The 25,338-nt window shown below is 38.8% G+C and overlaps 1 protein-coding gene across 14 annotated transcripts in view; it reads left to right on the forward strand.

Annotated features, from left to right (window-relative positions):
* Positions 1 to 25,338, forward strand: part of SSBP2 (single stranded DNA binding protein 2) — a 190,681-nt gene that overhangs the window by 103,566 nt on the left and 61,777 nt on the right. For 10 of the 14 annotated variants that reach the window (XM_075136986.1, XM_075136975.1, XM_075136988.1 and 7 more), the window contains one exon: positions 23,372 to 23,461. The exons of the other annotated variants lie outside the window; for them this stretch is intronic. In XM_075136986.1, coding sequence (XP_074993087.1) covers positions 23,426 to 23,461 — 36 coding nt within the window. In that variant the 5' untranslated portion in view covers positions 23,372 to 23,425. The remainder of the gene's footprint in view (positions 1 to 23,371; positions 23,462 to 25,338) is intronic. 14 annotated transcript variants of the gene reach the window in all.

Genomic DNA, 25,338 nt, shown 5'->3' on the forward strand with positions numbered 1-25,338 from the left:
TGTGGAGCCTCCATTCTTGGAGATAGTCAAAACTCAGCTGGACCCAGTCCTGCTGTAGTCAGTTCTGCTGTGAGCAAAGGGGTTGGACTAGACTTAGTAAGAACCCAGCTTCTTAAGACTGTTGTAGAGATTCATGGGATTACAGTAGTCATTGTGCCCTGGCCGTATTCTCTTCTTTGCTAGTTCTTTCTGCCCTCTGTTTGAGGTCGTGACAATTGCCTTGAGGTACTTTGCCCTGTGAATTATCTGCCTTTATGCGTGTTTCATCGTAATTTGCTTTTGTGGAAATCAGTAAAAATTAAGCATGTCTTAAGCACTGATTGCCTCCACTAAAGTAGGCTGAATAGCAACGTGTTCGTTTATTTTTCTGTGGGTCTCAGTTGAATTGCACGTTACCTGACTGCTTCTCCCAGAAGAAGAGAAAGGGTATCCATTGTGGTGATCAACCAGAGACAGGTTTTGGTAAAATCCTGCTTCATCTATCTTTTCATCATAATCCTTGAAGTTTATCCCTTAATCCTCTCAAATGAGGCCACTTCCAAGTTTCTTAAACAAAATCTGGAGGAGCCTCTGTGGGATGTGCAATGTCTTTTAATGCTCATGAAGACCTTCATGTCCTCATTGCTTCTGCAGAGAGAACCCTTAAGGGTTGATGGTGCTCAAAGCTAGGAATGGCCACAGGTGTCGGCCTATCCAACTGAAGGTACCTTTTATGGTGTAAAGATACATGCTACAGCGATTTTGTTCTTTCCACGAACAAAGACTTTAAGCAAATGCCTTTGAAACAAATATGATCTTTAAAGCTCTCCCGAAACCCAGGAGCCTGTTGCGAAAGGAAATCTCTCTGAACTTGCTACGAAACCACCAGAGGCAAGAACTACTGCTTAGGGGCCTACGGAGGTCTGTCACAGACAGATTAACACTTGTTAAAACGAGAAGAAAAGTTACACGGGGATAGGAACCTGCTGAACGGAAGGTGTTTCTCTAAGACAATGCAGAGTCCCTCCCTGGGCCTTTCTAAAATTACCTCTTAAGCTCTAATTTCATTCACTGACTTAAGTGAAAATAAATAACTTTGACTGAGGATTGGTTGTTCTCTGTTGTCAGTTTTGTCTGCATAGGACTTGCGACCTCAGTGACTAAATGACTTGTAAGTCATAAATTAAATAATTTTGGAGTAAGAAGTTCCTTTTGCAATATAACTTAATTTTGAAGGAAATTGACTGAAATCCCATCAAGTGAGATTCAGCTGGCACAGACGTAAGCATGTGGATGGCCATAAGTGCATTCTCTTCCCTCAAATGCTGGCAAGGTTTTGACTTTTCAAGTTGCTCCATTTCTTAGGAAGAACTTTATCTTGAGGGGTTTTTTTCCCCCTTTGTTACCAGGCAGTACAAAAAGTCCAGCCGTACATATTTATATTTACGTGGTGGGTGCATTTACTCCACCTCTCTCCTCCTGTGTCAGCTAGCAATATGGTAATTACAAGGCTTTTATTTTTCTCCCTGCTGAATAAAAGAAATTTATTTCTGTCCGTGGTATAGGTATTTTTTCTGTTGTATCTGTGATCCCTAGCATTTTTTTGTAAGACATGTTAAGTGATGTCCCACCCTTAACGCTTCCTTTCCTGCTGCTGAGGGAAGAGGAAGGAGTTGACAGTTTACACACAAGGTCTCCTCGGTCCCCAGAGGAGTTATGTCCTGCTTGGTCTAGATTTTTTTTTGCAAGGACAGACTGCTGATTTATATTAAGATGCTCCTCATTGTTATTACTACACCAAAGAAACCGTTACTTATTTAAATACATAATGGATGTCCAAGGTTGTAGCTGTTAGAAACATCTAATTACAAGGTGACTTCTGAGGGAACCTTGGTTTACTGTTTTTGAAAATGTATGTCAAGAAAGGCTGTCACTTTCGTGATAGTTTTTTGTTGGTTTTTTTTTGTTAAATCTTGGATAGCCATTGTTATAATAGCCATTGCTGTAAAGCTGCAATAGCCATTGCTATTATGTGCCAGTGCCTCAAAGTATTGTGATGGATTTAGCTTTGAAACAACCCTGTAAAAACAGTTTTAAATGTTAGGACTTCTGTTTCATTTAGGTTATTTAAAGTCTTGATTGCAGTAGTTAAGCTCAATTTGACTCAATTTTTCAGGACTGTTAGATCTCTTAGTTATAGAAATCCAGTTCAAAAGGTTTTTGCTGTATCATATGAATCAAAACAGTGATTTAGTGCTATATAAATGCTCCGTTTATGCCTTATAAAGCAGTTAAAGTGCTACAGAAGAGGTGTAACTCCCCTGAGATGGAGTAAGAAGTATGAGGGCAACCTGAAAATCATTTTAAATAAGGGTTAAAAATATTTTCTGAGCTTTGATGAAATCATTGTGCAGTCTTTTCTATCTTCTGAAGTAAAAACAGTGCACTCAGAAATTCAGAAATCCAAAACTGCCAGCTCTGGAGTTCAAAATATACAATGGGAGTGAAACATTACTATCTTTAGGCTTGGTGTGGGAGGCATTCTTTGAATATTCACATCTTAATTTCAAAGATGTTGAATTCCTTAAAGATAAACAGATTTCTGTGCCCAGCTCTTTGGAGATCTCCAGGTGAAAAGAAACTTCCTCTTCATATGGATATTAAGTGATAGTGTCCGTATAATAGGCCAAAAATGAAAAATCTTACTGAATTCAAATGGATTTTGAAGCAGTTCTGATTTTTTTTAGCGTACTGGAGCAATTTTCTCAACAAAAAGCATGACAGGGCACGTGAAATGAGTGGTGATGTAAGGGTGTGAGAGTAATTACTGCTTCATTACTTCATTATTAGGAAATCCTTTCTTTCCAGGGAGGAAAAAAAAAATCAGAATAAAGTTTTCTTGCTATCTTTGGTCCCCATCTTTAAAAAACTTATAATTTATCTGTATCTAGAGATGCAGAGTTTATGTTTAGGCCCCAGCGCTTATGTTTGCTCTCTGTAGCAGAGAGGTAAGTTCGTGATGTTTTGGACAGGGGCTAGCAGGCTCGGAGCATCACCTGCAGGGAAGGTAGAGGGCTGTCCCCTGGAGAATACAGTACTTTTAAAGTGCCTGCTACTTAAACACCTTTCTAATCTTGGGATGATCTTTAGTCCCTTTTGCTGGCTTTGCAACAAGTTATCAGGGAAAAAAACAGAGAAATTGAATGGTTTAATACGTTCATGTTTTAATGTAATGTTTATTGGCTTTTAAATGAAGAAAAAATGGTTGTTGAGTCGTGGGGTAACGATTCGGGGGTTTGTGTGCAGTTTAGATTTTGTTTTGCTTAGCTACAACTGATAAGAAAAACGGTGGCAAAATGTTCTGTGTATTTACAGTTTACGCTGATATTAGGACGATATGCTGGTATCAGAAACCACAGATGTAGAGGCTCTGTTATGTAAGAAGCTGCAAGCTGTTAGGTGTTTGGCAGGTGATTAATGATAAGCTTGCTGAGGAGTGTGAAAAAACACACTCAACCAGATATGTTCGTGCACAAAGTTAGAGTATAATGTTTTGAGTGCTGCAAACATAAAAGCAGCAATCTCTTTTGGAAAAAAAACCCAATTTATAATTTTTGGTTAATTTAGCGTTAATTCCTTGCAGAGTTACTCTGCTTTTCTGTGGAATTAACAAGTGCTAAAATTTAACCGCTCGCTAACATTTAATTTCTGGAGAGTAAGAGACACGAAAGGTTTTATGCATGTACTTTTTATTTTGCTGGAAGTGGTTTGATTGTTTCTGTCTACACCACAGTGTCTGAAGGTGTTCCGGTCTGCAGGGCTCCAGCTTAGGTCACTGTGAACAAAACCTGGTTAACACTGACTAGTCGTGTTGGCCTCAGTCCAGCTTGTCCTTCTACTTTGTTGAGGAATTCTCTTCAATAATTTAAACTTGTTTTGTTGTTTAAAACACTGTTTGGGTATGTTCATAGTTGTTGTAGCCAAAGGCTGCTAGTTTTGGCTGGAAATAACAGCTGTACTTCTTGAACGGGTGAACAAATTGGAAAGGAAGATGTTCTTTTTTTTGCCTTTTAAGTATTGTACATCTGCATCACTAATACAGTGTTTATCCGCAATGAGTAGCAAAGGAATTTAATCAATACGGATTAAATGACACATTTTTGTTGTTTTAAACATGGTGCAGGGACTCATGTGATTTCTTTTTAAAAAATAAGATCCTGTAATTAAATCTTGAGACTCAACAGGCACTGTGTCATGTTGGCATATTGCCGTGTCTTAATTTCCTTGGAATACGAAAAGCCAAGTGTCTCAGCTACTGGTGAAATGTTAAGATCCCAGCATGAGACACACTCTAGAATGTCTTAGTGTGATTATGAAATGGCCCTATTTTATATTATAAGTAGAACAAAATAATGCATGTATTGAAACACTAGGAAAAGGATGTGAAAATTAAAATTATGTAAGTTAATATCTTAATTATTTTGTTTTCTATATTGTAGGTGCTGTTTGAAATTAAAACTAACTAAATGGCATATAAAATAATTCTGAGCCAGTGTTTACAGAAGAAGCTACAGAATACAAATACTGGGAGAAGCTATGGCAAGCATAGCCATTATGCTCTCCTCATTAACTTTATCTTTTTTTCTGATGAGGAGTATGTGCTGCTGTGCATATGGCCCAGACAGTGTGCCAGTAGCGGCGCTTTTATTCCCCATTTGTTTTTGCCAGTGAGAGTTAAACTCAAAAATTTGGTTAATTTTTTTAGCATCGTATTAAATCTCAGCAACTAAACTAAATCAGAAGAGGTAAAAGGGGTAGTGGACCAAGGAATTGAGAGGAACGTAAAGAAGGCAAGGAAACAAGCAATTTCTTGAAGAGAAAAGAAAAAAGAGTTGAGAACAGAATAAGCCAAAGCGGAAAAAGAGGATTTTGCCAGTGCTGTCTCTAAAAAACTGGGGGGGGAAAGAGGATAAGAGAGGACACGGCGCTGTTGTACATTGGCCCTACCCAAGAGGTCAATGGAGATGACATGAAACGCCATACGGCACGTGGGCATTTATCCTGGAAACACACCCCTATCTTTCACTGGTGGTCATGCGGAGGTTGTCAAAAAAGCCCAGCTTATGCTGAATAGCTATAAACTCACATACTTCATGTGTCTGTGATCAAACCGTTAGGGGAAGAGTACTCCTCTTCAGGGAAGGTTTGATCCTGTGAAGATTTCAAAAAGGTGCAAAACTTCACTCTTCTGTATTTAATTCACTTCAGATGGTGCTTACTTATTTTTGCAGAATCACCTCTTAAATTACTTACAGTAACCTGATTAAAGAAAACCAACAAAACACGCCAAGAATGAATAAAGTAACTACAGTCCAAAATACATTATATAGATTAACTACATGGAAAACTTGATGATTTTGAGTTAAGTCTTAATGTAATTTTTTTAACATAGATCAACGCAAAAATATGTACATTCTGTTCACTGAAAAAGTTGCGTTTTTTAAAGCTGAATAATGCTGAATGTTAATAACATGGCAGGGTCAGTCACTGAGCCTCCATAAATTTGGCGTTTGGTGTTTTGTTTATTTTCAGGCTTTAGATATTTCCCAGGTTGGGAAATCCCTCAGTCTAAAGAACATCCAAAATCTACAAAACAAACCAAACAATAAAAGCCCAGATTTGAGATTTTATTAAGCAGCCCTAAATTCAAAAAAAAAAAACAACAAATGAATAGGGTAACTCCTAAGTAAGTGCATGGAAAACACTCCTTACAAGGAGTTGTTTTATCGGCTGGCATATTCTCCCAGAGGAAGTGATGAAAGCATCACTGCTTTTGGGTCATTTAAAAGCAGAATGGACAAAGCACTCTGACACAAACATTATAAGGCAGTGTAGTGGTGGTGGTGCATTAGAGAAGCTGACCTGGTATTGCTTCTCCATCCAGAAAATGTATGTAGCTTTAATCATACAGCAGGCTCAGCTTCTGGTTACTTACATACCGTGTTCTTTATATTAATGTGCTTCTCCTTTATTCAGGAAGTGTCTAATGGCGTTTGGGGGAGGGGAAACTCATTAGCTTCCTTCCTCAGTAATATAATTTTTATTTCCTGTTGTAACAGCGGCCTCAGCCAAAAGCAACAGCTAAAAAGTGCGGGGGGGAGGGTTGCCCGTGCAAAACATTTTCATTTCTGAAGTGAAATGTTGGTTACAAGACAATTTTGAGACCAACAAGCAGTTTTAAAATACCCTTTGCAGGTGTCTTTTGAACTTTCTGTCCTGCATTGCCATTTTCTTTTTCTTTAATTACGAGGATGGGGGTGACTCAGAACTGCACTAACCGGGCCATTTACCTTTACCTTCCCCTCTGTGAGTCCTAGACTGCCTTGCCATCTTCCATTCTCCTCCTTCGACCTCCGAAGGCAGCCCAAAATAAACCTCCTCCCGGGCTCCAGGTGCGGTTTCTGCAGCTGCAGATGCAGGGAGCATCGCTCGGGGTCTGAGCAGCATCCCTTGCAGCCAGAGGGGAGCTCTGCAGATGCTGGCGAAGAGTACCCCAAATTTGGGGTCTTGAATATGCACCGAGTCTTCCTGCAGGCACACACATCTTCCTCTTCATGTGCCAACTATGGCACAACTTAGATTTGAAGACGTGGAGCTGCCTACCCTTGTTTTGTAGTTTTGTCTTGGCACTTTGTATTGTGGCAAAGCCGCTGTTGTTTTTATTTTAAAACCCTTCTTTTCCCAAAAATAACCCATACATTCAGAACTGGAGTGCTTGACAAATACCACAGGATTAGGCACTGGTAGAGTTGAGGGTTGTTGAGGATGAGAAGGATTTAACAATGGTTTACACCAAGACCAGTAATAAAATGCGAGCTGTTTTTTTATGGTGCCTTACCAAGTGCGCATATATCATGGTCATGCTAAAATTGGACGCTGTTCCGTGCATAAAGGAGGATTTTAAAAAATAATTGGAAGACTGATAAAAATTGTGGCAATGTTACCTCAGCCTAAGTTAAACATTTTGTCCAAGCTTCCTGTTTCATATATTTAAGCTCAGATTTTTGCCACCTTTTCACACAGTTACTACTGTGTTCTGAGCCGCTTTTCACTCTGGAAGTTACAAGTCGTTTCCTTCAGCGTAGCTGTAGCTAGACATTCACTGAGCTGAAATAATTGTGCTAAATGTGAACCTTGCTACGTATACACTAGTATACAATATGCCACAAACACAAGTCTATACAAGAATAGCACCAAGCTGGGGCCGTTAAGAGAAAAAACAAACTTTTGGTTATTCTTCTGCCCTGCAAACTCTGCACCTTTCTCTTGGATTTCAAGGCTGGAGTGGTAACGTTTTAATTAGGCGGCAGGTGAAATATACCTAAGTAGGAATTAAATATTCCTGGCACTTGAAACTTTGTTACCTAGTATCTCTTGAACCTGCTTTCTTTCCAAGCTATCAAAAAATTCCCATATTTTATTTGTCCAGCTCATCTGTTCTGGCAGTTTTTGGTGTCCATTAATACTTGTGATGTTGTCCTTACTCATCCCTCAGTGCTGGTATGAAGGGACTACAGGACAACAGAAGTAAGGAAAAAACTTGTAACAGAACAGTATTTGTTGCTGACAAACTGTGTGATACATTTTCTGTATAATATGGGCAGTTTTGAGAATGAAGCTCGTGGTCTTGTTACCTGTTTTAAAGAGGTAGCGAATTACATGGTTAGAAAGTAAGGAGAGCAGCCTTTATTGCATATAATTTTGATTAGCAAAATGTTGATGAGAATAGGGAATGAGAAAACTACTCTTTTCTGGAAAACAGACACTGGAAGGTCACACACAAGCATTCACAGTCTGAGTTCCGAAAGCGCTTTCATGAAGCGAAGGCACCGTGGTGCACCGCATCCTTGGGCAGTGGTGCTTACGAGGAAAATCAAACCGTAGCAGTTCGTCTCACATGAACCTGGGGGCATGAAGGACATCAAACATGCAGGTTAGCAGGGTTAAGCTTTGCTGAAGTAATTTGCAAAAGAAGCGACATAACCATCCAGAAATCTCTGTCCTTTTCCTTTCATCAGCTCTTGCTATGTTGAGGCTACTAGGGTAGATCCAGCAGTTAAATGAAGTAGTACTTAATTATCCATGGTCACCTGACACTTAACTCAGTTTTGTCAGCTTTTGTACTAAACATGGTTCTCCCTCCCATGGGACCCTCTGTCCACAGAAACCTGGTTATTTTTGCGAGATGGTGTGAAGTCTCCGGAGAGCAAAAAGCCTAGAGTTGTTTCTAGGGATTTGAAGACTGAGAAGTGGAAGCGAAGAAGAAGAAATGATGGCATAGATGAGCTTTAAAGTTCTGTGCCTTGGCTGTCACTCAGAGGAAATCCCAATAAATGCTGCATTTCCCTCATTCTGTTAACAAAACACTGCGTGGATGTAAACCCCCTATCTGGCAGCTCAGCCACTGTCTTTTACAAGTGGCTCTTACTTTGTCAAAACTTCCCCCGTTCAAGATTGAAGGAAGAAGAATGTCAGCTCTCCACTACTTACTGATGTGAATCTTATCAGCAGACAGCGAGAGCTGTGTAATTTCCCATCAAAAGTCTCTGTCGCCACTGCCAGCTTCCCCAACATAATATAGGCTATTTACCTGATAATAGGGAGCGCCACTAGAGTGCTCGTTTTCTTCTGCAGTTTGTAGCTTATGTTATCCCCCGGTAGCACAGCTCTTGGGACCAGCCCCCTCTCTATAATTAACCAACCTGGCTGAGAAGTTGTTGGGTTTTCTATATCAGAGAGAGGAGAAATACTGTCATGGAAGGATGCGCTGAAGTCAGGATGGAGAGGGAAGATGCCTCTGGTTGTCGTAGTTTAGGAAGGGGAGAAGGCTTCAATTTTTTAAATTTTTAAATTTTTAAATTTTTTCTGTTAGTTTAGGATGGCTTCAATTTTTTTTAAATTCTTATTTTATGTTGTTACCAGCCTGTATATTACATAGTTCTTAGACTGCTGTGGTTTAACATGAGCTTAAACTAACTTCTAGCAGCATTATGTTAAGGTGGCACATGGGTGTTTAGCTGCTCTTCTCCACTTTAGATAATTTTCTTCAATGAACAGAGCTAAACTGGATCTATCTGTACTTGCCTTCCTGCAAGTCTCGCTGCGTTAGCTGAGTGCAGGAAGCCAGCTTTTTATGTATAGTGAAATACGGATTATTGCAATCATGAACTACTAACATCTATCTCTAGTCTTTTAGGTCAGCTTGGACACTGTCCTGAAGTGAAGGTGACCATGACAGTTGGGTTTGCACTCAAATGCTTTGTTAGGGAACTTGGGAAAATGTGCTTGCTTTTGTTTTGGATCAGTGTTATGCGACCTGACCTGTTTATATAAATAATATTTTTTATACCTGCTTTACTTTATAAAGTTTCTTCCCCACAGTATGTGCATCTTCAGTGAAGATATATATACGCAAAATTCACATTTAAAGCCAATCAATGCATGTATAAATGTTTATTACAGGCAAGGTTGGATAGTACCGTTTTTTATGACAGATACCTGACTGGTTCCAGCTGCTTGTAATTCTGCCAGTTTGTGAAGGGAATTTTTCATACCATATTCCTGGTTTTAGCTGATTTTTTTTTTCATGGAGTCCAATGAAGAATTACACGGTGAAGCAGACGTTTCAGCCTTAAATCAGCTGGATTTTGTCTCTTGTTCCCTGGATAACATATGTATCTAAAAATACGCTATCGATACTGGCATTTTCCATGCGGGTGACCCGGGGGTCCGCAGAAGGACGGGACCAGCCGGGTGGGATAGCTGGTTGCATAAGTGGAGGGTGAGCGTGAATCAGCATCCCTCCAGGAAAGGAGGTGCCTTCACCCCGCTCCCCACGACCAGGGCTTCATGGCAGCGTGGAGAAGGGGCCGTGCCAGTGTTTGTGTGGGCACCTCTTAAAAACATGAATAATAATAAAATAAGCAAAAGATTAAGGTTTTAAAAGTGTGTTTAAGAGCTGCAGGAGCTAGTTAACCCTAAAAGACTCAAGTTCTCATTATCACCGCTATGGATTTTCACACCACAGGGTGTAAAATAATTGGTTCCCCGAGGAGAAGCAACCTGGGGCAACCACTTGGGTTTTACCTGCTTTGCAGTGTGACTTGGGGACCCAGCGAGTTTACTGGTGGCTGAAGCCAGGGCTTTTCCTGGGGGGGCTGTTTGTTCCCGGCTCAAATCCTCAGCAAGTCGTGGGGTGTGTGCCGGGCACTCACAGATGTCGTTTTCTCGCGTGAGGCACTGTATGTAATTCCCAAAGAAAAGGGAGGGTTTAGTCTTTTTTATCTTCAGTAACCCGTTTCTGTTTAACTGCAATGGACGCTGCCATTCTGCCTGGCTTCTTTGGAGGAGTGGCAGAGGAACTGCTGGGTTCCAGATACCATTTATTAGGTTTTTTGTTTGTTTCTTTATTTTCCCCATATCCTAATTTTTAAAAAAGTCTCAGACATGTGCATCAGACCACCATTCCAGGTAGAAAGTGTTTGAGATACAGGCAGAGTATTTCAGAAACTGAGGCATTTAGAGTAATATCTAAAAAGCTCGAGGACAGGCAGGTCCTCGGGAGACTGAGCCCTCTGCCTCTGCTGTCCCTTAAGTATGGATGGATGCCTCTTCCTTGAATTCTGGTACCCCATGGGGTGCACGTTGGGCTCCTGTTACTGGTAGACTACCCAAGGTAACTACTTCATAGCGAATAGTCACCAGCATGAAAATGTTAGGTCTTTGTAAGCATTTAATTCTGTTTTAGTACTTAGAGGTGTTAACTCTGTGCTCGGCAAGTTACATTTATCCAGAGATAGATATTCAGACAATGAGAGAAAAATGAGATAATTTACAGGCTGGCTTTCCATGAGCTTTAACTTTATCATATTTTTCTCCAAATTACCAATGTTTTTCTCAGCCTTGAATATTACACATTCTAGCTGTTCTTGAAAATTCAAGTTACAGACATGTCTCAAAAGTCTTACCCCGTGGACTGTATTTTGTTATAAATGCTGTGCACCATAAATGGCATGCAACGCTTCAGTTAAACTAAAAATGCTTGAATACAGAGAGGGTTTTCACAAAGGTGAACCTCAGTCTTGCTGAGGCTGGTCCCCCTGCACATCCTTTGTGGATGATGGGAAGAGATGCCCTCCTCCGGAGGATGCCTCAGAGCGGCTTTCTCTTAGCGGTGGCTGTAGAGGGAGCCTGAGGGGATGAGCCTCGCTGGGGTAGTTGGTCTTGCGTGGTAGGGAAGTACTCATAAAGGTTTTATTCAGTGTTGTATGGAAATAGAGATATTCCAGCATGTATCTTTAATTTTCAGATGCTTGTTATTTTCCTGAAAATGTTGGCCTTGTGCTGACATCTCTGCGTATGGAATTAACTTCTGGACATTTAGGGAACAGCTTCACTCTTAAGAAAAACAGAGAAATCTCTGAAAGAATAATAATACTATGTGGAGTTTTTTAATTGCTCTCTCCCACTGTCTTAAAATGACCATGTACTTGTTGTGGAATTAAACATTTATTTTTCAGCACCCATGTACACAAGAAATACCACTGATTTTAATGCAATGAAAGTCAGGCTAGAGGCTCTAAAGAAAAGTATGTATTGTCTTACGTACCACAAACTCGATCAGCAGTGGAGCTAATGTTCAAAAAATCCAAATGGCTGCTTCAGTATGTTTTGTCTATAAAAATGTGCTGTCAATATTACAATATTGTGAAGTCCCATATTTTCGTGTTTTTTGGACAGTAATAACATTTACAGCACAGCATTGGAAAAGACAGAGATAGTGTCTGTAATTGGTATTTTAGTAATGGTTGTTAAAGAGGAATTTAATGACATGAAGGTCCAGACAAGAAAACCCAAATATACATTTCTTGAGCACAGGAGCAGTTTCATGACGCAGTTCAGCTCCTTCTGAAATAGCATTTAGTTTTCTGAATGTATGCTTGCTTTTCCAGCCAGCTACATATGGAGACAAAAACCCATTTCGGAGTTTTCTTTTGGTTTTTTTTCTGAAGGTGTGCATATATTGCCAAGATTGCTGAATCACTCCCAGGTGACCTCAGGATAGCCCCAAACCTGTTTACTTTGCATTTCGTAATCAAAATTCAGTCTTTCAACTCAGAGCATATTTCTTCATTTGTGTTTCATAACTTGGAAAAGACAAAGGGATGCAGAGAAACTTTTAATCTTATCGTTAGTAATCATTATATTCTTAAAGGGAGGGCACTTGACTGTTGTGTGGAGTGCAGTGGTATGAGAACCGGAATACAATACTATGGCAGTCTTAGAATCTTCGGAAAACAAAATGGGTTTAACAATTAGATTAATTAAATCATTAGAAGACACTGTGCCAACCAGCTTACTTACTAGAGGAAGTTAGGATGTAAGACAGTCTTGTCATACTATCTTAACCAGCACAGTTGTACCAACTGTGAATTTTCTGTAGAACATCAACAGAACAAAACGGAGCGTGTTTGGAGCAGGAAGAAAAGACTGGCAGTGATCAGCCCGCTTTGTGCAGTACGCCATGGCTTACGCACAGTGATCGTCCGAGTGTTCCTCAAACTCATAGCTGGGCTAAGCAATGTATTTCTAAAAATTAGCTTTAGGTACCTGTCTTTGACCTGATCGGAGAGGATGCCATATGATTGGTTCACCATTTAAAATTATTTGGAATAATGATTTCAGGAGCTAGCCATATTTGACTGTGTATATTAAAAATCTCAGCAGTATTTCTCTTTTTTTGCAGTCCTATTATGACACCAACAGGTGTTGAGAAAATACTGAGGAAAGGCAATAGTATATTTTTGTATAATAGTTTTGTATTTTAGCAATTTTAACTGTGAAAGCAATGCTTCCATATGATAAGACATATTAAAAAATTCAATGGGATACATGTAACTTGTCACAATCATGTAAGTTAAATAATTTCCTCTGATCAGTTTCTTGCTAAGTCCTTTTGAAGAGAAGCATCTTCACACATCTTCATTCAAATTCCTTGTGATGAGGAAGGCAGTGGGTTAAACCTGCGGTCTGCAATGTCAAGTTATTCAACAAAGATGTGATCTGGAGGTGCAGCTTGGAAAAAAATAGCGCACTGAGTATTTTGCAGTTGTTAAGCTAGCAGACCAGAGCAGTCCTGGTCTCCAGGGAATCTGGAGGAGGGGTGTAAGTGTCACTTCTGGAAATAAGTCATTGCATTGAAATATCACTGCAACTCGTCTCCAAGCTGCAACAACGGTGTTTTGTGTCCTCAAATGCCTTTATCTTGTCAGCAGCGTGGTTATTACGGATGAATCTGATAATACTGTTGCATTTTATCAAAAGTGTTAACGTAACTCAGTTGGCTAGCCTTTGGTGTTTCAATTTTGTTCATAGGTGTACATTACTAAATAACACAGGGCTTGGAATTAAGCTGAAATTAATGCCCTTACTTTCCTAGAAAATTGTCCAAAAACATTATTTGAAATGTTCCTCTTATTTTTTGCATCTTCATAAAGAAATAGGAAAAGTATTTAGTATTCAGCTTTTAAGTATAGTTCTGTTCAGTTTTGAAAAAGAATGGACAGAAATTTGATACTTTATTTCCCTATTTAAGAGACAAATTATTTTTGCAATTTTTTTTGTTTTTAAAGTGAACATTCTGTTGATACCTATGCGTAGTAATCATTTTAGTAACTTCCAGTGAATAATAAATGTTCATTTTAAAATAACTTTTCTTTATAACCATACTTTAGAGAAATCTTTGTCTGGAAATTGCGTTCTAAATAATCCAAGAAGCAGCAGCTAAGAGACATGCTGTCTTTTGACAAGAGTTTGAAATCCTTTTATTCATTGATAGCAAAACTTTTCTTAAAAATAATTTCTGTTACCCTTAACAGTATACTTCCAACTTAAGTAAGGTTTTCAGTTCTGTAATAGAATTTCACTATCTCAGGTGAGTAGAATGAAAACCCCAGATTGGGCATGGGATACAGTAAAACAAACTGTAATCCTACTTCAGATATGGGGAAGCTTTGCTTACAGTGAGGTGGTTTTGGGGCTAGGATTATTTCATGGGGAGAGAAGAATGGATGGAGTCCCAGAGGATATCGTCCTCGCCAACAAGTCCACTCTTTGTGAAGTGAACAAGTCTGCTGATGTACAGTGAGGAAGCCAATTTTTTCCCCAAAAAAAGATTAAATGTGATTTTTTTCTTTGATAACAGATATACAACTTGGCTATTAATAGAATTATTGTTGTATGACATTATATAGTCTTTATCACTCATAATAATATATAAGATGGAGCGAACAGAAATACAATGCCAGAGTCCAGATCAAACTGTAAGGAGCTGCAATTTGAGGAAAACTGAGAAGTTATGAGGAATAGCATTATGACCTTCTACAGTTACACTTCTCGACTACTACTGTCACGTAAACGCCTTCCTATTACAGAACAGAAATTAAACATTTTAGACAAATATGTATCAATGGAACTACACCAAGAATTAATTAGGTCTTGTGATTAATTAATTAGATCTTTCAAATGGTTTACTTCTATTCATGTGATGAATCTACCTTTTTGGGAAGATTTTGAACTCGTTGTGAGTAAACCAGTCTAGGGGTTATGTTTCTTCTGTGTACAGCTGAGCGTTCAAAGGCTCTACAGAAGGAATAATAGCTTATTGCCAGTCAGATTTTTAAAATTTGGTGACTAGTGGTGACTAGTTTTATGTTCTATCTTGGAGAAAATGAGAAGGTTTCTAGTGGTTGATCAATGTAGTTCCTCTTAATATTTCTTTCTCTGGTTTGTCGTAGGTAAAAAATAATGAAGCACTATTATAGTAACTAGGTAATGGCTTAGAAATACTTGATAAGTTACAAGTTGAACTGTTTACAAATGTAAATTTGCTGCTCTTGTTACAATATGCTCTTGCTACAGTATATCTGGCACTTGAAGCTATCAATGACCAGAAATTAAGCAAGTGGTAAATGTTGCTGGAAATAGTAATCATCCATCATTTGTCTTTCCAGAAAAAAAAACCCAACTAAATTTAAATTCTCTAATTCCCATCATTTCCTAAATGCATGAACTTGAAAAAGTAGTACTAAATATTTATCCTTTTTCCTCAGGAAAAAAAGAGCAACAACAATTTTTTAAGTGTTCTCCTAAAGAAGACAACATAGTTGTATCAAAAATACTCAGTAAAATGTGATAAAACATAATACACAATTTTGCATGTCTGTGTCTGTTCAATTAGTTTCTTGTTTGTTTGCAGTAAGCTGGAGAAGGCATGAAATACTGTGAATTAGAAGGTATACTTTAAGATAATAACTAGTAAGTCAGTAATAAGTAGTTAGCTTTTTGGTGCATTATACTCTAGCCATGCCTTTATGGGAAAGCAACCAGAATGCTGTGCTTAACTTAATAAAAATGCTGGAAAAAGGAGGGTATGAGAAAGTGACAAAAATAGACAGTTGACTTTTGGATTATTTGTCATTTAGTTTTGTGCTTTTGGAGCATCAGGGACTGGTCACAGCTGAACACGATGGCCCCAATGTCATCTGTTCTGTGTTTATTTACAGTTCTCTTAATTGGCATCGCTGGATGTGATGAATTAAGCAATACTGATCTGGAAAGATGTTTGACTTTCATATGAACTTACTTGTACATTCATCTCAGAGCTATCAACTGACTAGCAGAGTCTTATTTATGCTTAGCATCAGTGTGAGTTTTCAGCATGGATTTCAAGGAGATTTCAATTTTCTACTAAAAATTAAGCATTTTCTGCTTTTCCTGCCAACAGTAGGCTGCTGTCATCAGTGTTTCAAACTTGGTACCAACGGTGGTTGTAGTTTCCCTGCATTGTCCTTCACATCCATCCTTACACATTTAGTGTTCAGTTTGTTTAAATTACCTGTGCATTAATGTGATATGAACATATACAAAACTAACCTGAGATGCTGAACATTCCTGCTCTTGTTTTGATTCAACTGATTGTATTAATATCCTACATGACAGAATATTTTTGGCTGGTTACTGCATATTTTGGTTGCATATATGAATATATGAAAACATTATATTAACACTTATACCATAAATATAAAAAAAGACATCTAAATTCATTTAGGTTAGAAAGCTCAGTGATTTTAAAATAAAATAATAATAGGTTTATTTATTACAGGATCAAAATGATCCTTAACACCATGTTAAGTGCCAGTTGTATCTATATTTCAGTACTTGAACTTGAAGAGTGAATACATCTTAGTCACATTAAGGTTTAGATTAAATGTAAAATGATACTGCATATATAATACAGCTAGTTCTCGGAATTGCTCCGTAGTAGATTTCTTATGAAAATATCACTCTTGATGAAAAACCTGTATTTCAGAGAAACTGATTTAAATGTTACTATTTCTGAAGATCTTGCCAAAATTCTCATGACCTAACTTGTCTCTGAAGCAGTATTCAGAAAGAGGAAAGAAAGCTAAAGTATGTATGTCTGGCATTGCTTACAATAGTTCAGAGTACGCTAGCAGTTCTTTCTGATTATCACTCATAATCAGATACAAAATTTTGGAATAATCAAAAGAAAGGTTTCTGTCGTATCATTAAAGTAATTAGAGTCTCAGCAAAAGGAGTATGAGAAGTAGGAGTACACCATAGAGTGTTTCAGTAAGTGCTGCTTAGGCTTTGGACTTATGAGATCTGGCATAAACACAAAGTTTCTTGGGTATTTTTGGTGGGTTTGTTTTTTCTTGACCTTGAACCCAGAAACATAGTGCATACAACATGAGGTTGCAATAATTTGCAGGCAGTTCTGCAATGGGATGTTTCTGCTCAGACTGTTCAGGTTGTAGGACTCATGAAGGCAGGTTGGAAGTTTGTTCTTCCAGAATGCTCTCAGACACATTTGTGCTACAAAATTTTACCAGTACGATAATTTTTAAGTAATTATACTGATGCTGTTAATTCACTTTCATTTACTGCTGCATTCACGGTGCACCACACTTAGCGTGCATCAAGCCATGCAGCAAAAATGTGTGAACCTTCCAGGTAGGAACTGCAGTGCCCCTCCAGAGAGCACCCCGTTTTACCCTAATATTAGGGGATATTAGGGGATAGCTGTCTTCCAGAGGCCCTGTCAGCCTGGAGATTACCCATGGAAGCGTCAACAGGCTGTTGCTTCCAGCAGTATGTGGAAGAGCCACAACTCGGGGTGACGGTAGAGCGTTCTCAGGCACACCTCACTCGCCTGTGCTATCTGACGGGAGGTATTGTGGAGGGTGGGAAAGCACAGTTGCATCTACTGTGCAAATAGCGAGAGGAAACATCTTGAAAAGGGATGTTTTTTAACTGTTTCAGACTCTCCCTATAGAAATAATTTTTTTTAAAGAGAGACTCAGGCTAGCACATGTCGTGGTTTAACCTGGCAGGCAGCCAAATACCACGCAGCCGCTCGCTCACTCCCCTCACCCCCCCCCGTGGGACGGGGAGAGAATCGGAAGGGTAAGAGTGAGAAAAACTCGTGGGTTGAGATAAAGACAGTTTAATAGAACAGAAGAGGGAAAATAATAATAATAATAATGATAGAATATACAAAATGAGTGATGCACAATGCAATTGCTCACCACCCGCGCTGACCGATAACCAAGTAGCGATCGGCACTTCCTGGATCACGCCTACCCTTCATATACTGAGCATGACGTCACAGGGTATGGAATACCCCATTGGCCAGCTGGGCTGGCTGTCCTGATTATGTTCCCTCCCATCTCGTGCACCTAGCTCAGTCAGTAGGCACGGGAGCTGTCCTTGGACTAGGAGGGAACTTAGCAACAACTGAAAACATCAGTGTGTTATCAACATTCTCCTCATACTGAATCCAAAACACAGCACTAGGAAGAAATTTAACCCTATCCCAGCCGAAACCGGGACAGCACACTTGACAGCACTGGCAAGCATCTGTGCCTTACTAGGTCTAGCTCTACTCCTTCTTCCAAACCAGAGTTATTAATGCAGCTCCTTCTTCATCCTGGCACTACTGTTGTGCTCTCAACAAACTGTTGCTCCCTTTTCCTCTTTGATGCCAGTTTTAGCATCATTAAATCCTAAGATAGTTGTTTAAACTTGCCTGCATCATAGACGCTGGTGCCAGTAGTTTCACTGTCATCTAGAGGCACTACCTTGTCTCTGTGTGGAGTCCAGCAGGGACTTTCACTTGTGTGGTCTTCACAGCCCAATACACCGGTAATATGCTCATGCTTTGCCACAGGAGACAGAACAGAAGACCACTGCCTCTGAATAAGCAGGAGGGATTGGCTTGGTGCTTGATGCAGCTAAAGAAATGGATACCCACCACCTCTAGTCATTCAGCAGGAACTAGGACTGTCCAGCTAACTCAGAAGATTTAGGGCTGATGTGGAGGAGGTTTATGGAGGAAGCTTGGATGATGAGGGAATAGAGCGGCCAAGAGTGGCCATAGGTCTGTCTTATGTGTGAGGTCCAACTTCTGTCATCCATCGTGAAGTAGATTTCGTCATTCATCCTCTAGTAGGCTTCTAAAAAATCAGAAATCTCCTTTTCATGGAAAAATTTAGTACCATATGATAAAATTCTTATTTTGGATAAAAATAAAGATGTCTTTCTCTAAGCAAAATACCTGAAATTAAATGCCCACATTAGTGAATGAGCCGGATGAGGAGTTTTACAGATAAAGTCAAGTGCTTTCTTTGTAAAATTCTTTGATTGCAAATGGAATTCTTCTTGAGCTTCCGTCATAAACCACTTCTTGTGATAGCCTCAAAAAATGACCTATGTGTTGCAGACTTCTCTCTGGATTTTTATATTTCAGATACTGTGCTAATGGGATAACTAACCTATTTTATTTTTATTTTTTATTTACTTTGTGATTTCTTTATTGTAAAAACAAGCCTAAACTGTGGCTATTGTTAATTTTTTTAATATAATCATCTATTTCTACATTGTCGAGAGTAGCTTGGCTAGGGCAAAGAATGACCACAGTCAGTTTCATTCAAGTACACCATTTTAATTAATAATTGTAAAGAGATACCATAAATTCAGTATTTTAGCTACAAAAGCAAATACCGTTTTCCATTTTTAAGGAGGTAAGATGCTGTACAACAAGATTAGACCATTTAAATTTTCCTATTTTATCTTTTTATGAAAAGCAGGGAAAGCAAATTGCAAATATTTAAAATGTCAAACTAATGGAAGTATGAATGATGAACAACTTGTAATGCTTGCAAAAAGAAGCCATGATTTGCTGTGAGACTGTGAAAAAAGAACTGAATAATTCATCGGGATAGAATAAATAAGAATATTTCAATGCAGCAGTTGCAGGTTTGTTTATTGATCTACCTGGTATAAGTTCTTAAAACGTTCATTGGATAGCGCAAGCTAGAAAATGTAATATACCTAAAACACTGAAATGCTTTATTTCTGATGCTGGGACTTCATAGCCCATCAGGGAAGAAAAGCCCAAACAAACAAACATGAAACCAGAAAAAAAACGCAGTACATTACATAATGAAAGAAATTGAAGTTTCTGTAATACCTAAGATTGGACTATTGCAGAATGCCTATAACTACAATATTCTTGCAATTATTAAGCAGTACTTTAAATGTCAGTAAAACTGACCTACTATTATGGCCACTCAAACTTTGCATCATTCTGTCCTCCCTCCCACTCAGAAATACAGAGGAGAGATGGTTTTGCACAAGTGTCTGTAAAGTGCATGATGTAATCAAGTCTCAAATAATTAGGCCAATTAAAATCAACACATTGAATACGTCCCTGAAACAACATGGTCCATAATCAAAAAATGGCCAACATTAGTAAATGAATTTAATTTTGAGTAACTAGCTTGAAGCAAAGAGCTAGTTCCCTTCTAGTTGAGACCTTTTTCTCCAGAAACCACGAGAACGAAGGTTGAGTAAATCAGTCTGGGTCACTTGTTGTGTAATCACTTCCACAAAACCTTGCTTTTCTTCCCCCTTCTTCATCACGGATGATTCCTTCAATACCCATCCCATAGCACTGCGCAGATCTTTTGGCCATCCTCAGGGCAGGTCTCGAGAATGGGACTTTAGTCCTCAAGCAGAAGACTTTCTGAGGAGGCTGTAGAAGCTCTCAGTCTCATGTGTTACTTCGTCTGGCTCCTTTCTACATATCTTCTTCATCAACAAGGGTGCACAAAACCCACTCCTCCTAAAAAGTGGTTACTTTGGAGCCATATCTCCTTCACAGGAATTGTGGAGCACCTCTGAAAGTAACGTGTGAGGTAGACTTCGTTGCTATGTCTGTAGCTCAGTAGGCGAAGAATTGCCCTGTGCCCATTTTACCAGTCCTGGAGAACTGCGTGCTGATGTCTGACGTTCACTGTAGAACAAAGCTGGGTTCCTCTGGGATCAGTGCTAAGTTAGATTTAAAAATAAGAAAAAAACAAACAAACAAAAAAAACCACTATTGAGACAATTACGAAAATGTTATCTTTAGGTATATTTCTTACAAAGTCTCATTAGGAGGTTTAATGGCTAACATAAATCTTAACAGATAGAATTTTAATCCTTTTCTCCCCGTTTTGGAAGAATCATTATTTCCTTCTCTCTCTCTTTTTTTAAACTGTTAAGTATATTTTACCATTCTTCTTTAAAGTGGTTTTCAAAGTGTGGGAAACGGCACGAACTCAGCAGGGGCAGATCCCTGTATCCCTATAGGAGTCGTTCCCTCCTTCTCTTACAAGCATCCTTTCGTAACCTGGGGGCTCTGGCAGAGGCCGCAGTTGAGGAGGACGTCTAAGACCCACTGAGTGCATTAACGCACTCTGACATGCATTAATGCCTGGTATAGTTTAGTTTAAATAATGTGAGTGGGAGTGAGGGAACCTGGGATGGGAGGCTTCTGAAAACTGGTCGTGTATCAGAGGAGGTGCTGCTTAGCTCTTTTTCTGACATCTCGCAACGTAACCGTGTTTTGCCTATCTGACTTCTGTGAGATGTGTTTGCCCAGTGATTTGTTATAGTCTGTTCAAAGGCTTTATTCTGTAGCATGGGCTCCGTTGGACGTGTTACACTGCATATTACGTGGCCAGTAAAGATGGACACAGCTATGGTAGTATATGGGTGTCTTGGTTTCGGAATTAGTATGCAATCAGGAATTAGTATGCAAGAAGGGGTGATATTGTAGTAAGGTTCATCATTATTAGTGCCCCTTTAATGGGCTACTCCTTCTTAGTCAGAGACTGCCGTGCAGGCTATTTTGGACATTTTAAGATGCTCAGGCTTTTAACATCATTGATTTTCTCCATGAGTGATGCTACTGTTGTCATTCTTCATCTAGAAAACCCGTACATATGGAAGTAAGATCCAACATACTTCACTCAGACTGTGTCTGCACCTATTCATGATTTTACTTGACATTGTTACCCAATGCTCAGTTTAAACAAGTCATTTTTTTGCTTAAAAAAAAAAAGCTGAACTTTCTCGTCTGTTTTCCTTTGGAAATGTAGAAAATCTGAAAGTAATTAGTGGACATTCACAGAAGCCGTGCAAAAAAAAGGAAGGGTAACAAAATTATTTCGTTCTTCAGCAGTTATTTCTGCACATTCACACCACTTGCTTATTTCCCCCTCTCTCTGGGAGGCCAAGAGATTACTGAGAGAAGTACCTGAGACCTTCCAGGGAGTCGCATGATTTTGCATGCGTCTAAGCAGCATCATACTCCAGTCTCGTAAACTTCAGGCAGTGTCCAAAGAATGGCAGTGGCTAGTAGAGAACCGTCTTTATTTGCTACAGCTTTATAGGCTGGTTTGGTTGGTTTGTGGTAGCCTCTCACAAGAAGGTATTACGATTCAAAAGTGTTTGCTACGTCCAACTCACCTGACTGGCTTTTTCTATCAATTGCAGTTGTATAGTATTTTAACACTGATCCTGCAGACCAGATCCTTGCGTAAGCAAGACTCTTTATTACAGGGTTTTCTAGTGAAGCAAAATCTTGCACCCAGTTCTGAAGCCAGCACTTTCTGCAGTCTGTATTTTAATGATATGTTCTAGACTTCTGTTCGGAAGGAACATACAGCTTAGATGGTAAATATGCTGCTGCTAGTTGTTCAGAAATTTGATTCTAAAGCACAGCTTAAGCCACTGAAAAATCTGTGGTAATTAACTGAATATTTCCTTTCTGCTTGGTTTAAAAAGGTCAGCCCTTCTTTGTGCCAGTTTTCAAATCTTTCCAGCATTATTCTTTTAATTTCCTAGATAGTGTGCCAAACACCTGGAAATACAATTTCCAGATCTGCGTCTTTTGGATATCAAGTGTGAGCATACAATAGAGTGGTAAGTTAATAAACATAAGCCACTCATATTCTGTAGGGCAGATATTGGCAGGTCATTAGTACGCTGCAAGTGGCTCTCAATGCATTGTGTGTGCATGAGTACTTTCACAGAAGATCGTAAGCCTTTATAGGTGCCTTATGCCATACAGAAACGTACTGCAGGAAGGAAGACTGCTAGAAATTAAAAGTAATTGAGGTTCCAATACATGACAACAATAACAGTTTGGCTTCCCGTTTTCTGACGATCTCCTGCTTGTAAATTGCCAGAAGCAATATTCTTTACTTGCTTATTCCAACTGAAGGATTTGCAAAGGTAACTAATTTCATCCTCTGATTCACTTCTTAGAAATCCCTTTCTTCTTTTTCCTTCCAAAAATGTAACCTGAATTCTTCTAATTTGTCATGGTGGTTATTTTTGGGGTTGGTAAAATCATAAGCATTACCAGCAGAATCATGAGCATTCCTTCTTGTACTGTTTGTAACAGAATCCTGTTTTGAATAGTTCTGAAAGAATATTACAGTCTGCTGAAATTATCTTTAAAGTGCTTGGAAATGATGATAAAGTGCATAAATTACTTTATGCTATATGTATATCCTTGTGCATGTGTGAGGATGTTTACACACATAATACATGAAAAAGTGTGCAAGTTACATTCACGTTTGTATATATATAGACACGCTCAGATGCAATATCTTTTAAAATCTAGTCAAGATTTATCAAATTGATGCATATTTGTATATCCGTGCAATCTCTAGCATCCTTCCCCTCAACGTACATTTGTTATTTTAACAAATCATTATACTTGTATAAATGAAGACTAAACCGTATACAATTTTAATTTACCTTCAGATGAAACAGTGACATTATGACATATCCAGAGAATTACTTTCTGCATTTTGGTCAGGTTTTGGGGGTTTTTTTGGTTTGGTTTTTTTTTAGGGGGGGGGTTTAATGCCTACCATGCAATGACAAAGGTTTATTCTCCCTTTGTTCTTTTCAGAGTGCTGCAGCAGCTCCCAGTCCAGTGCTAGGAAACATTCCCCCAGGAGATGGCATGCCAGTAGGTCCTGTACCACCGGGTTTTTTTCAGGTATTCAGAAAAATTATGATTACAGGAATTTTAGGATAGAAAATTTTCCATAATACTGTTTACAAGTCTGTAGAAAAGGTCCTGTTCTAAACTATGTCTCACTATATGGTGCAATACTTGAAAGTTTATTTTTTAACAAAAGTGAATAGGTGGAAAGGAAGGGATCTCTCTGACTGACAAGTATTTGATTTATGAAATAGTACAGCACAACTCATTTCAAAATTTCAGGGATAAGAAATGGTGTCAGTTTATGAGTGGGGACTGAAAATACTTGAATATAATTTTAAAATAATTTCTTATGATAATATACACACATTGCATTGAAACTTTAAAGTAAGAACATCGTTGGTCGTGTTTAGCTCTATGGTAAAGCCACAGGCCAGATTTTTAAGATGTTCAAGTTTCAGTGGGAATTAGACCTAGGCAATTAAGCATATCCCACTGAGCATCTCCTTGCACATTGAAGATCTCAACCCTAACGCCTAAAAAAACAAGCCAAGGATTTAGACCGTGCGTTGCTTCTATTAAATTTTGTCATAAATGAAACTAAATACCCAGTTAGCACTTTAGACATTAACAGTACAGAATACTATGACGGAAAAAAAGGCAGCGCTTAGTGCAAGGCCAACCTAACAGTTATAATCTGAGATTGGACTGCTCCTATGAGCGAGCTTGCGTCTCCTCTTCACCAAAGCTCAGTTGTTTCTCTCCACACTGGCAAACTGTGGCTGTGCAGGAGGAGCAAAAAGTAGCAGCATCTCTAGCATTGAAACAGCTCTTTAGGAAGAACAGAGATTTCCACTTCACATACCTGATCTCATGATGTGAAAGAAACAACCCAGATTTCCAGGATTGTGATGTGGGGAGAACATCATGATGGGATGTTCTGTAAAAACCAAATGCTGAAGTCCGGGTAGAGACCAGTGTCTTTTTCCTTCTTCCTTGAGATACATAGACAAAAGAAGCGTATTTCGTCTGGAAAAAAAGAAGAAATGTTTTATTTATTCTTTTATCCAAACGGTGATTGTAAAAAAATGCAGTATATCAGCAGTTTTTATTTACACTGTATGTAAGTGACAACGTTATTTGTGTGGTCTTCTTTTCTCACAGTCAGAGAGGGAAAAAAACCTGCTATTTGCAGTATTGATACCTACATAAAGAAACCCTGAACCTGGCATGAGCGTGTTGTTTCCTTCATCAACTCAAAAACTGAGGCATGATTTTTAATACATGAATGAATAGATACTTGCAAGTGAAGTAGGAAATATCTTACTGTTGCCAGTCACAAAATCGTCAGGAGCTGGCAGAACTGATTATTTTATTTCTGCTTTTACTGTTTTGAACAGCTGGTTAGATAGATTTTTTTAAACACAATTTTATCTTTATTTTTATATTGTATAAATATTTCACTTATTTTAGCCACCCACTCCAGTTGTAATGTCAAAGGAATTAAAGTTTTTTTCTTTTATTGTCTTTGAGGAGAATTAAGAGGGGGAAGAGGCACAGATAGGACAAGTATGTGAAGTATAGAGGAGAGAGTAACTATTTTAAAGGTTTTGCAGTAGGAGGGTGTGGGACTTTTGTTTTTAGAAGCGTGAAAAGACTTCTAGCCACTCTAGATCTTTAAAGACGTAAGAAAGACAAGATGATAGAAAGTTAAGTATGGGTAAACTTTCCTTGTCTGTTAGTATCTGACTTCAGTCTTACTTGAAGCCCCACCAACAGCCTGCTCTTTTTGCAAGGCCTGGGATTGAAAATAAACAGATGAAAATCCATTTTCAGTGTAACACAGTTTGTGACATTAATCAGAGCTATCGTCAACTGAACAGCATGGCCAGTGAGTCTTCTGCAAGGCAGGTTCGAAGAGCTGGTCTGCA

This window comes from Calonectris borealis, chromosome Z (assembly GCF_964195595.1).
Source record: "Calonectris borealis chromosome Z, bCalBor7.hap1.2, whole genome shotgun sequence".
NCBI lineage: Eukaryota > Metazoa > Chordata > Aves > Procellariiformes > Procellariidae > Calonectris > Calonectris borealis.